The 14,313-nt window shown below is 37.3% G+C and overlaps 1 protein-coding gene across 1 annotated transcript in view; it reads left to right on the top strand.

Moving 5' to 3' along the window:
• Positions 1–14,313, top strand: part of TXLNB (taxilin beta) — a 47,422-nt gene that overhangs the window by 21,393 nt on the left and 11,716 nt on the right. Inside the window, exons 4-6 of the mRNA XM_073219676.1 lie at positions 171–341; positions 8,645–8,839; positions 10,645–10,764. Of these exons, the coding sequence (XP_073075777.1) occupies positions 171–341; positions 8,645–8,839; positions 10,645–10,764 (486 nt within the window). The remainder of the gene's footprint in view (positions 1–170; positions 342–8,644; positions 8,840–10,644; positions 10,765–14,313) is intronic.

The raw sequence follows: 14,313 nt of genomic DNA, 5'->3' as shown, positions 1-14,313 counted from the left end.
CTTTGTGGAGTCATTTGATTCCAACAGGACAGTGAAAATAGCAAAAAAAAAAAAAAAAAAGTGTTTCCAAACAACCGTAGAGTGATCTTTAGGCATTTCCTCTTCTCCTTTTCTGCCAACTCAAAAGAGATTTCTGTCATTTTCTTTCACCTCTGCACCCTCATGTCTAGCTGGATGAACATCGCACTGAACAGAAAAAGTTAAAGCTCCTGCAAAAGAAACAGGTACAAATTCAAAAAGAAAAGGACCAGTTACAAGGCGAACACAGCAGAGCTATCCTCGCTCGAAGCAAACTGGAGAGTCTGTGCCGGGAGCTGCAGAGACACAATAAAACACTGAAGGTATGTGTCACCGCGGCTCTGGATAACACTTTCTTGCTTGCTGCATGGACACCAGCTTCTGCTACTTGTAGGAATAGCATAAGGTTCTGACACTACTGTGCATCCACAATCCCCTTTGCAGCCTGTTTCCTCACCCCCTAAATGGGGATGTCTCACTGTGTAGTCAGGAAAAAATTCAATGAGGTCATACAGGTAAGGTGTCACATAGTCCCTGACCCAGAGCAGGCCCGGGGAAAATGTGTGCCATTTCCCTTACGTTTTTCTTATGCTGAGTTTGTTTTGTTTTGTTAATTTAAGGTAGGCCTTAGTTCTACTCTTAAAACACAAATTTGTAAAAATTCAACATTTTTTGTGTTATAATAAAATCCACATGACATGAGATAAACTGACACAAAGCTAAGTGATAAAACAAGATTTCAGAGCCAAAATGTCAGTCGTCAGCTGAAAGAGAAGCTACTTGTAAAAAACACTGAAGCTCTTCAGGCTTAATTATTCAATCTAAAAACAATAGACTGAGCGCTTCCTTCAGTCTGCATGGGTTTCATTAGTTACAGCATCAGCCTCTAGCTGTGTGTCTAATTTGATTACACACAAACACTAGCTCCATTCAATGCAACAAGATGTAGGGTTCTCCAAGATAATACAGCCTGTGTCCACAATCCCCTTTGCAGCTGAAGATCCTAAAGCTTCTGACAAATAGTAATTAATTAAACACTAAAATTCCTGTGAGATAGTTATTGTTACATGTGTGTAAAAGGAGCTACTTTAAGAAACAGAGGGATTAAGATCATCACTGAGTTTATACAACAGAGTCAGGAAGAGCAATAGAAGAGGCTAATGGCTCCTTATATTCCACATTCTTTTGCAATAATATCCAGAAAATGGGAGCCCAGGGTGATGAGCTCTAACTTTCAAATTACTGGGCCTAAAAGATAGGCTTCTGGCATCTCTGCAGTCAGTGCTTTAGGGACAATGAGACCCAGGTTGGAATACGGTGCCTGAGGATGGGAGCATCATCCTCAGCTCAAGCTATGTGTTCAAAATTACAGCACTCTGTGTTTACATAGATCTGGCTTTCAGTGGTAAGGGGACAAAAATTTAAATCAGACATAGTGGGAAGCTTTATCAACAGAGAGATTTGAAGAGTGGAATGATGTGGCTTGGGCTCCGGGTAACATTCCAAGACAGAATGATCAAAGTGGCAGGAAATTTTGGCAGGTAAAAGAAAATAACAGTACATAATAACACAGAATGCTATTGTTATTTTATTTAACAACCCTGTGAGGTTTAATATGTCCATTTTATTGGCAAAGAAACTGAGGGTCAGCAATCCAAATCAGTACCAAGGACATGCACATATTAAGTATCAAAATTAAGATTCAAACTCAAAATATTTTCTAAATTCCCTTTTGAATTTTTTTTGACCCTTGCATTATTTAGAAGTGTTGCTTAATAAATATATGTTATATATATAAATGTGTGTGTATATATATATATATATATAAAACATATATAAAGAATACATATATATAGAAGTGTTGCTTAGTATATATGGTCTATCTTGATGAACATACTATAGGGAATTGGGAAGAATGTTCTTCAGATGTTAGATGTAATGTCACACAAGAGACAATTAGCTATTGGTTGTTTATGTCTTTACTGAATTTCTGTGTAGTTCAAAATTTTTGTGTCAATTGCTCAGGAACAGTCTGCTAGCATAATCATGAAATTGTCTACTTCTCTTTTTAGTTCTATTTTTGCTTCAAGTATTTTCAAGCATCAATATAATGTGTATACACATTTATGATTGTTCTGTCTCCTTGATGAACTGACTGCTTTATCACTATGAAATGTCATTCAATAATAATCTTTACCTGAATGCCTACATCTGATATCAATATAGCCACTGCAGTTTCTTACTCTTATTGTTGCATGGTAATCACTTTCCATCTACTTGTTTCAACCTGGGTCTATATATTTAAAGTACATCTCTTATAGTGCATCTCACAATATATGCTTATATAGTGGGACCTTGTTTATTTTCATTTTTATAATAACTCCCTTTATTTAGAGTGTGAGTCCATATAATATAATTATTAGCAGGGTTAGATATACATATACCATTTTATTATTTATTTACTATATGTTTTCTGTTTTCTGGTCCTCTGTTCTTTCCTGCCTTCCTTTGGGTTTTTTGAATATTTTTAAAATTCTACTTTAATCTATGAATTGGATTTTTAATTAAACTCTTTGCATATTTAGTGGTTGCTCTTTGATTACTATATGCATTCTTAGGGTTTCAACAGTCTACCTGGAGTTAATACTGTTTCACTTCACATATGTGAAGAAACATTGCAATTAAAAACTTCCATTTACTGCCCTCCACTTTTAAATGCCACTTTTGTTGTTATGTGTATTATATTGATATATGTTTATAAAGACCATGAGAAAATGTTATCATTTTTACTTTAAATGATCATATGCATTTCTTTAAAAATTAAGGGCAAAAACTGTGCTTTATATTTACCCATATATTTACCATTTCTGATGTTTTTAATCCCTTCTAAAGCTTCAAGTTTCTGTCTGGAGTCATTTCCTTCAGTTTGAAGAACTTCCTTTAGTATTTCTTATGGTTCAGATCTACTGGAAATTAATTCTTTTATTTGTTTTGTATCTTTAAAATATCTTTATTTTGCTTTTATTAATAAAAGCTATAGTAACTGGATATAGAATTCGGCATTGACAAGGTTGTTCCTTTTCTTTGTTCCTCTTAGCCTCTTATAGATCCTGCATTCTTTATTCAAGTCTTCATAATTTCTGATGAAAATCAACCATTTGAATTATTGCCAGCTTGTATGTCATACATCATTTATCTCTGGCTACTTTCAAGGTTTTTCTATTGATCTTTGGTGTTCAGAACCTTGACTGCTTGTTGTTTTATTCATATTTATTCTACTGGGGATTTGCTGAGCTTCTTGTATTGGTAGTTTATGTCTTTCACCAAATTTGCAAAAATTTCAGCCATTTTTCCTTCAAGTATTTTTTCCTTCCCATTCTCTCCTTTATTTTCTAAGATTCTAACTCCATGTCTGCTAGACCCTTTGACATTGTCTCACAGTTCCTTGAATCTGTCTTCATGTTCTTCAAAAATCCTTTTTCTCTCTTATCTTCAGATTAGGTCATTTATACTGGTCTATCTTCATATTCATTGTCTCTTTCCTCTGTTATCTCCATTCTGCACTAAGTCTACCAAGTGATTTTTAAATTTCATATTTTGAAACTTGTAACTCCATAATTTCCATTTGGTTCTCTCTTACATTTTTTCTCTCCTGAGATTTCCTATCTTTTCATTAATGAGGTAATACTTTCCTTTATGTCATTAGGCAAAGTTATAATACCTGTATTATTGCCTGCTAATTCCACATATGGGTCATTATGGAATAGGCTTCCTCTGATAATCTTTTCATTTGAGAATGGATCACATTTTCTTAGTTCTTCATATGTCAAGTCATTGTAGATTATATCCTGGATGTTGTGGGTATTATATTATAGAAAACATGGATTCTACAATACTCCTTGAAGAATGCTGGAGTTTTTTTTAAGCAGGCAATCAAACTGCAGACTCTCTCTTGGGAAGCATATCAAATCTCAGTTCATTGCCTTTTTCCTTACCTAGATAACTTGGAGTCTGCCTTGCACATGTATGGTCAGAGTCAGCCAAAGATTTCAGCACAGCTTATTCACAGAATTTATAGCACTCTCTCTCTGTCTCTGTCTCTCTTCTCTCTCTGTCTCTCTCTGTCTCTCTCTCTCTCTCTCTCTCTCTCTCTCTCTCTCACACACACACACACACACACACACACACATACATACATACACACCCATTCTCTTTCCTGGTAATTCCTTCTCATCTTCCAGTAACTGTAGTTGCCCAGAACTCTGTACTCTTATTCTTCAGACCAGAAAAAATGTAGGTAGGTTTGCTATGATATTTTTACCCATCCCATGCAGCTGCCAATTGCTGTCTTCCCTCAAGCTAAGGCTGTGAAAAATGGGAAATGTACATTCCCTTTGTACAGGTATTAATTTCCCTCCAGAACCTGCCTGTCTGCTACTCCAGTGTCTTTAAGTAGTTGTTTCTCTTGTTTTTCAGAGTTTGTAATTGTTATCCTTAGAAGAGTCAGTGTGGTATGAGTTTCCTTGGCCATACTAGTGAAACAACCTAAGTATATCTGAATCTAAAATCCCTGTGCTAGGAGCTTGAGAAGATATAGGAAAAGAATGCATACTGAGGCTCTTCCCACCACCATAAATTTTAACTATTACTATTCTTTACTAAAATTAACTCTTCAATGATTCCAAAACACACACACACACACATACACACACAAAAACTCACAATTCAAGATAATTTAGAAAAAGCCAGTGAAAGTCTGAGACAAAGGTTTGTTTCAATAAAAACTACATATATTTGAAGCAATAAATTTGAACTTCAAATTACACAGAAAAAGAACTGCCAACTGAGAGATGGCTAAGTGTCTCAAGAGAACATGATTTTAGTAGAGGAGTAAATAGGATTTATTATCAGAATACCACAGAATTTTAATGTGGAAACAATATAAGAATTATCTAGTCCAAACTATTCATATGTCTGTATGTAAATTAATTATTCATTGATTCATTAAACATTTACTGAATACCTATGGATTATGTGCCAGGCATAACACCAGTTCTAAGATGCACAATGATGTTTACAAAGTCTGCTTTCTTAGTAATTTCAGACTTTGCTTCTCAATCTAACTTGCATTATTATTTTCACTTTGAATAATGTGCTTGATAAAGAAAAAATTTTTATTTCAGACTCTATCCAAATGACTGCAAATTCTTTATAAATTGACCAAAATTTTATTTTATTTATTTTTCTCTCACTGAGAAACAATGTACTATAAAATGCAAGATGCCATTTTGTGGGCCAGAACTGGGTGCTATGATGGTTTGACCTGCGTTTAATGCCATCTTAACATCCATACATTCTTTCTGTAATCAGTTGCCACTGAAAAACTCAAACTTGCTGGTTAGCATGGAATAGTACTTTCATTTATTCCTTCATGAATAGAATAGTCATAAATACAAATGTCATTCAGATTATGGTTTGTAGTTCTACAGCTAGGAACTTGTTGACTTCTAAGCTAATTAGGAGTGATAAGGAAACAATCACTACCATATGTGTATTCAGTTGACTCCTAACAGATACTCATAATTATTTTTTAGTGAAATACATTTCAAAAGTGTTACCATACAAAGTTCAGGGAAATCACATCTCAGTTCATTTCTTCGGATTAGGAAGTGCAAACATTTTATACAATATCCCTAAGAAGTTGTCTCTCAGTAAATCTTTATACTATGAATAAATTATGATTCTGATGTCAAGTCATATTAGAGGTAGGAAATATGTTAACAATGGGGGGGGGGAGAGGATGCCCAACGATAAATTAAAATATTTCCAGAGCAATTTTAGGATCCATTTTTATTGTATTTTAGGTTTATATCATTTTACTATCATAATAAAAATTTGCACAGTTAATTCTGTTTAAAATATTATTTCTTTGTAAAAATCCTGTTACATAATTTGATCTTGGTAGGCAACTAAGTGCAGTATAATTTTACTTGCCAACAATGAAGCAAGTATTCATAATAACGATTAATCAAAACTGAAAGGAATCCTAGAATGTCTGTATCACTTGTCAGCAGTCTCTATCTTTGCTATGACAGGGCAAGATTAAACCCTTTTATTCTAAAAGAATGAGCGGAATAATCACAAAGCAAACAATTCTCAATATAGAAATGGGAGAAATTTGAGCACATTGTTAGTAGTTAAAAATGAAGGGAGAGTTTTGATTAAGGAGCAAAGAAAGCAGAAATGAGATAAAAGTTAATTTCTAATTCTTGAATGTTAACAAGATGCAAGAGGGGGAAATCAGATGTTTCATTTTAGAGTTAAAGATTTGAAACTTAATATTGCCCTTAGATTCATAATTTACATAGAACATTTTAATTACCTTATGTGACATATGGGGTGATTGTTTTTTCAGAAATAAAATACCTAGCATATTTTTGGAGATTTCCTTTTACATTCTTGAATTGCTGTTATTGATCTATAGCTATCCTGGTTTCCTTTTCAAACTTTTTGATGAAAGTTCTTTCTTCCTAAGAAAAAGTTTAGATTGTGATCATTTATATTCACAAAACTTGGGTGGTTAATATGCCATAGTTTTTTTTTTGTTGTTTGTTTGTTTTTGTATTTGTATATAAAGATGTATTTATTTACATAGAGACATCTATGATTTAAGTGAAAAGAGGTAGTTACAAAAATTCTGTTTTTATAGACAAAATATAGATGACTATATATATATGCATGGAAAAAAGCATATCTACATACATGGCAATAGATATTTCTGGATGGTGGGGTTGAAGGTGATTTTTTCTTTTCTAAGCCTTATTTGTACTTTGCAAAATTTCTACAATGAATCATTATTATTATTTTTTTTTATAATTATTTTTTATTGAAGGGTAGTTGACACACAGTATTACATTAGTTTCAGGTGTACAACACAGTGATTCAACATTTATATACATGATAATTCTAGGTACCAGCTATCACCCTACCAAGTTGTTACAATATTTTGACTATATTCCTTATGCTACACATTACATCCCGGTTACTTATTTATTTTACAATTGGAAGTGTGTACTTTTTTTTTTTTTTTTTGTGAGGGCATCTCTCCTATTTATTGATCAAATGGTTGTTAACAACAATAAAATTCTGTATAGGGGACTCAATGTTCAATGTATAATCATTAATCCACCCCAGGCCTAATTTTCATCAGTCTCCAATCTTCTGAAGCATAACGAACAAGTTCTTACATGGAGGACAAATTCTTACATAGTGAATAAGTTACATGGTGAACAGTACAAGGGCAGTCATCACAGAAACTTTCGGTTTTGATCATGCATTATGAACTATAAACAGTCAGTTCAAATATGAATATTCGTTTGATTTTTATACTTGATTTATATGTGGATACCACATTTCTCTCTTTATTATCATTATTTTTAATAAAATGCTGAAGTGGTAGGTAGATGCAAGATAAAGGTAGAAAACATAGTTTAGTGTTGTAAGAGAGCAAATGTGGATGACCATGTGTGTGCCTGTAGACTATGTGTTAATCCAAGCTAGACAAGGGCAATAAGACATCCACGGATGCAGCAGATTTCTCTCAGAATGGGGGGGGGCGGGGTTCTAAGCCTCACCTCTGTTGATCCCCAATTTCTCATCTGATGGCCCCCCTGTGACTGTGCCTGTCTTAGGTTGTTCCTCCCTTGAGGAATCTTACCCGTCTCTGGCTAACCAGTCATCTTCCGGGGCCATACAGGGAAATGTAAAGTTGGTAAGTGAGAGAGAAGCCTTATTGTTTGAAAGGGTTAGTTTTTTACTTCTTTGCATACTTATGCCCTGTGGCTTCTATGCCCAGCATTTGTCTTGAGGTATCTTTACCATCTGGAAGAATTGTGATACACGGTAAATTCAATAAGAGGCACGAATTCTATTTAGGGGTTGTAATTAGAAAGGAAGAAGAAAAGCTATAGAAGTTGCAGGCTGAAGAAAACATGGGAAGATTGATTATTTCTTTGACATATCTTCTTGTAGAGTAATTTCAGCATATATAGGTTTTAAACTACTAATTAAATTGTGCACACACATTAACATAATGGGAATACAGTTACATAACCAAAGCATACCTATAATTACCAGCCATCTCCAGTGAAACCAAGAAAACCAGTTAGGCACCTTAGAATATGCCATAGTTTTTATAGAGGAATGTAAGGTCTAATGTTCTTTCTGCACCGAACCAAGGAAACACATGCTCTATGACATCAATCACTAAAACCGAGTGGCCTTTTTCCAGGCCACAGCCAAGAGATCAAAACCATGTGACTGTATGTTTGTTAGAAATAGTTGCAGTTTATTCACTCAGCAGGAAACCCGTCTTTAAAACAAGCCTATTCATCACCAACTATCAAACTCAAGGCTCTCACTACACCTGCTCTGGGTGTCTGTGTATTCTTAACTGAAATCTTTGCTCATACATTTATTTTGAGGCCGGGCAATGTTAACTCTAGAGAACTGGGGGAAAAATGTCCTACTTACCTTGCATGCCAACCTCCTTCCTTGACTTAACTGAGTTCTGTAAACCTGGGTGCATGTAAACCAACATAACAGAAGATCTTGCTTTTTTCAACAGGAGGAAACCCTTCAGCGGGCACGTGAGGAAGAAGAGAAGAGGAAGGAGATTACAAGTCATTTCCAGACTACCCTGACGGATATCCAGACCCAGATTGAGCAGCAGAGTGAGCGAAATATGAAGCTGTGTCAGGAAAACACAGAGCTTGCAGAGAAACTGAAAAGCATCATTGATCAGTACGAGCTAAGAGAAGAGGTGAGACCCACATCAAACAACTTAGTGACAAAGTATATAGACCCAGATCTGGGGTGTGAAAGTGGGGAACTTGGTTAATAAGGAAGTTATGGCTAGCCCTCTCAACTGATTAATATTTAAGATTGGATTTCTTTTTTTCTAGCCAAAAGAAAACAGATGGTATTGCAAAATACCTGGCTGAAAATCATATGGGATGTCTTCAAAATTGGAGTCACTGCAAAACACAGACAATAAATAGAAAGTGGTAGAACATGAGCATAGTTATCCTTGAAAATTATATATCTCAGCCGGTTTAAAACCCTCTCTACAGAGCCAAGAAATATCTCACACACTCTCTCTTAAGAATCCCCCATGTCATCCAAATGAAGAGTCTGTATTCTACATACCCACAGCCAATAAAAGTATTAATAATGTAATGATCATAATAATGATATTACTTATTCATTGCTTAGTTGTACCATGCAATGTGCTCAGTACTATACTTTACACACATGTGTCATTTAATTGACTGAGCAATCTTATGTACTAGATAACAATCTTATGTACTAGATAAAAATATATTACCCACATTTTATAGATGGGAAGCAGAATCCACAGTCACAAAAGCCAAGAGTTTTGCTTTCAAAAGTTTGCATAGAGGGACTATAAAGATCTTTCATCATTCCAAAATATAATTTAACATTTAATGTGTTTTTAAAAGTCCAGATGCCCCCTCGGGACTTTGCTATATCATATACATTTCCCCATCCAACCCCAATTTTAAATCTCCGCCATAAAATTAACAACATAGGCAAAGTGGCTCTGTTGGCAACATGCTAGAATTTTATCAAAAAAAAAAAAAACTGAACCAAGAGCACATGATAGCAGCAGTTAGGTAAATCAAGAAACTCCTCACAGTAAGCCAAAATGTCATGCTACCATTTTATCTTGTCACGAAGATCAGTCCCGCTCCAGAGTGGAGGTTCAGGCAAAAGCAAAAGGGAAGGAGCTGAAAGGAAAATGCCCATACTCTTCAGGGGGATCTCATTTGGGAAGGGTCTGTTGTATATTCCTGGGTTTGGTTCTAAATAAGGCCTGGAGATAGAATTCCACATGCACCCTTGCCTATGGGACCTTCTAATGACCAAAAAGTTCTCGACACTGAGGTCAAGATGGAAGCTTCTCTTCACCAAGCTAGTCAGAGATCAAAAGGTGTGGAGCAGGTGGTAGTGCGTTTGCATATCAGTTCACCTGGGACCCCTGGCCTTGTCCTGCCCACCAGAGCAGCTGAGTTGAAATCAGGGGGCTCCAAACTCAGTCCCAGATCTCAGGCCACATGCTGGTACCCGAAAGCTTCCTGACAACCCTTGAGGCAGGAATATGGAGGAGACTTCATCACGATAAACTGCATCCATGTTGTGATGAAATGTGGTTTTTTAGTCATAGAAAGACCCCAAACACCAAGTGATAGGGCCATAGCCTTACAATATACATCATGGTCTATGCTGCCTGGCATAATAACTAACATCATATCGAATAGTTACCAAATTCAGAAAAATAATGTTGGGACCTGTTAGACTTAACACTGCCGAACTCTGGCACCTTGACCTTTGCAGCCACCTTTGTGTGCTGCAAAATACTGGGGACCATGCCCATGTATGCCTTTTATATAAAGCTCTAAGTTCTGTCAATGCATGGATTCATCCCTCCTTTTTAAAATAGTAAAACCTGGAGAACATGTCTTTCTGACAATATTACTTTTCAATTTTAGATTTTTAGCATCAATAATAAGTCAAGCTTGATATGTACACTTTGTTTTTCCTCAGCATCTGGACAAAATATTTAAACACAGAGAACTGCAGCAGAAGCTGGTGGATGCCAAACTGGAGCAGGCACAAGAATTGATGAAGGAAGCCGAGGAGCGACACAAACGCGAGAAGGAATATGTACTTACCATCTGTGTCACGTGCTTGTCTGGTCAGCCTCGAGGTCAGGGGGCCCCTGAGAAAGCTGTCTATGGGCATGCTCATCGAGCACTGGCCTGGGACAGAGTCTGAGCTTCCTTGGAGAACTACACTGGCCAGCCCAGTAGGAGGCACTGTACCTACACTATTTTTTACATAGAACAGTCATATAACCATTCGACTAATCTTTTCAGGTATCTGTCGTACGCTGAGCACTATCCTAGGTGCTGAGGTTCAACAGTGAACAAAACCAGGAAGGCCATGTTCCAGCAATGGAGACTAGAGTTTAACTGGGAAGAGACAGGCAGTAAAAGAGGCAAACAAATAAGGAAGGATAATTTTAGATAATGATATGTGCTCCCGGGGAAGTAAGGAGGAACTGAGGAGGGGCAGAAAGAAGGGGCACACTTTAGGCTGGGTGAGCAGGAAGGCCTCTGGCGAGGAGGATGATTGAGCCGAGCCCTACCTGCGGAGACGGGACAGGGGAGGAGGCCTCTGGCAGCGTCTGCATAGCAGACAAAGCCCCTGCTGCTGGAACCAGCTGGTACCCACCAGAAACAGCAAAAGGTCAGGGTAGCAAGAGCACGTTGGCCCAGTGGGAGAAAGTTTCCAAACGAAGTTGAAGAGGTAAGCGGGGTGGGGGGTGGGGGGTGGGGTGGGAAAGGTCTGGGTATTTTTAGCAAAGGGAGTGACATGATTATCTTCATCTGTAAAAGATGAATTTGGCTCCTGAATGGAAAATGATCTAAAAAGTTTAGGACAAGAAAGCAGGAAGATGGTTAGGAGTCCAGGCAGCACTGGATGAGATACGATGACACCTTGGATTGGGGAGGTGGCAGTGGAGAAGGAGGGCTGGACACAGAAAGAAGTCGTGTTTTTCAATGTGAAACCAGCAGGTGATGCTCTGAACAGGAGCTAATATCAGGGAAGAAGGGAAGGAGTCAAGGATGACGCCTGAGTGTTTGGCTTGAGAAACTGAGTGGTGGCTATTAGGTCAGCTCATTAACTCCAAGCATGTAGGGGTTATTCTCTCATTCTACAGATGAGAGAATTGAGGCTCAAAGAGGATGTGCAACTTGTTTAAGACCTCATGTGCTACGTGACCAAGATGTGTTGGGCACACTTCCAACACCTCTCTCTGTCTCTGCATCTGTCTCCAGAGCCCACGCTCTGTGATGGTACATCACACTCAGAGGTGTGTTTTAGAGGCACAAGTCCAAGAATGTGCCGGTTGCTAGGGAGACAGATTTAAGATCCAAGCAGCAGACTGATCACTCAAATGTGGCCATTTAACAACTGATCACAAGCTTCCCGTCTACCTAAACTCAAACTAGAATAGTAATCTTAACACAACTTTGGTTTTCAAACATGGCGACCAAAGGATGAATTCTGGAGAACATGACCTGGAGGACACTGGACAACTTCAAATGCTCATAATAAAAAGATTAATTTATTAAATCCATTGATGACCTAGCTCTCAAATCAAGAAGTAAAGCATTTAATTATTACTCAGAATCCAAGAAAAGAGATATCCCACTCTTGGCGTAATTACTCCCTCCCTTAGGTGAAACAGGATATCAGTACGTTTGGTATATAATATACAAGACACGACAGAGAAGCAACTAGGCAAAGATGCATGTGCAAGAGACACGGGGTGACCCAGCCTTAGCAGGAAACCAGCATGCTGCCCTATTTTCCTACCCTGATTTGAGTCAAAAAAGGTAGGCCCCTCAGTTCCTCAAAGCTGATCACCTACATGGATTCCAGTTCTGATGCTTCTTTTTTAAAGTGATGACTTATGAAGTCAAAGCTGCAGGGTTTCTTTATCCCGAGCAGGACAGGCAGCCACCTCCCTCCCTCCCAGCCAGGGACCACCCGCCACACAGGGCTCCTCAGTCCTCGTTGGGAAGCAGGGGCTGCGGACACTGCCGCCACACGGCTCAGACAGCCAGAGGGGACACTGCAGGTCTTCTACTCCATGCTGCCTCAGACCTCTCAATGAGCCAATTGCACTTCCATTAATTAATCTTCACTGCTCTCTGGGAGGTATAGAGGAATATACACAACCCATTTTATAAATGAAGAGGTCAAGCCATGGGAAAAAAGATAAACTTGGATTTTAAAAAAAGATGCCTCCAACTTTTTAAGAATAACAATTTTATTGTTTTTTGTTCTGATCACGAAAGTGGACATTTTTTAAAATAGCGCTAAACAAAAGAAAGAATTAAATCAGCCTGTCCTCATATACAATAGAAACCTTTTAGCTGATGGCCACCTGACTAAACAGATTAATCCATGAGGTTCACCTCTCTCTCTCTGAACATGCTAACAGACGTCCACAGCATGTTGAATCTTGTAACTGGTTGGCCACTCATAGTTGCCCAAGTAAGATGGGGCCTACCAAGAATCAGCTCTTTGTTCTCAAACCTTTTCTTTACAGTTATCCTTATTTTTGTGTTATATAAATCAACAGAATGATACGTCAGTTGATGAAGCATAAGTGTGAAAAGAAAGAGTTATTTCTATGAAAACTACACTTAATGCTTTGAAAGACTAGATGTAGGCAAACAGCAAACCACAATTGTCAAGTCAGATGTGAACAGCTATAAAAAAACTGGGACAAAGTTGTAAAAATTCTTAGAATTACTCTCCAGCTGTTTCGCAAATATCTTTGGGTCTCTTGGTTCTAGCACCACTGTTTAAAAAATTTTTTTTTAATTATAAATCTTATATGGTACATTCTGGATATAACTTTGTAAAAACAAAACAAAACAAAAAGCTTCTTAATTCTAATCAGAAGATCCATACCCAAAACAAAGACCATAGCCCTACATCAAACTGATAAATTAATGAGCATACATCTTAAGTTAAAATGACGTTTTAATTATGTGTGTGTCATTTTTAGGCCTGAAACAGCTTTTCTAATTTAACCTATCAGCTCCCACTTCTGACTGTGTTTGATAAGATCGTCTTGTTTGTATTTGTAAGGCAGTTGTACCAGAAGGACGAGGCTTATTTTGTTAATCTTGTACAGGATTTAGAATACTAGCTCACATTTCTAACCCGTTTCTCAAAATGTAATCCAGGGACCACCAATATCCAAACCATCTTCAGTATTTGTTTTAAGTATAGACTCTAAACATGTTCTGTTTCCTAATTTACATTTCCTGAGAGGGATTTGCATTTTAACATTCTCCCTAGAAGGTTCTGGTGCGTGCTATGGTCAACAGTGGTCTAGGAGAATAACTTCGGGTTTAACATAAAGAAACCATGGCCCAGGTGGGGGTGTCCTGGAGATATTCAAGCAGAAGCCAAGTGACGGTAAGGGCAGGATTGCTACAGAAGTTCCCAGAATTTTGGTGGTTGGTTAAATTTTGTGTGATTCGTGCTTGAATAGGAGATGATTTTTATTTGTTTTTTTTTTCCATAAGGACCACCAATTTTTAGTTGAGAATCCAACTTTTAGACTAGCTACTTCCTTGGCTTTCTTAGATTCTTCACAAAGTTCCCAAAAAATTTCATTAAGAGGGT

The sequence above is a fragment of the Manis javanica genome, chromosome 13, assembly GCF_040802235.1.
Source record: "Manis javanica isolate MJ-LG chromosome 13, MJ_LKY, whole genome shotgun sequence".
In the NCBI taxonomy this organism is placed as follows: domain Eukaryota; kingdom Metazoa; phylum Chordata; class Mammalia; order Pholidota; family Manidae; genus Manis; species Manis javanica.
The sequence above is the reverse complement of the archived record's forward strand: the minus strand, read 5'-3'. Positions and strand labels throughout refer to the sequence as shown.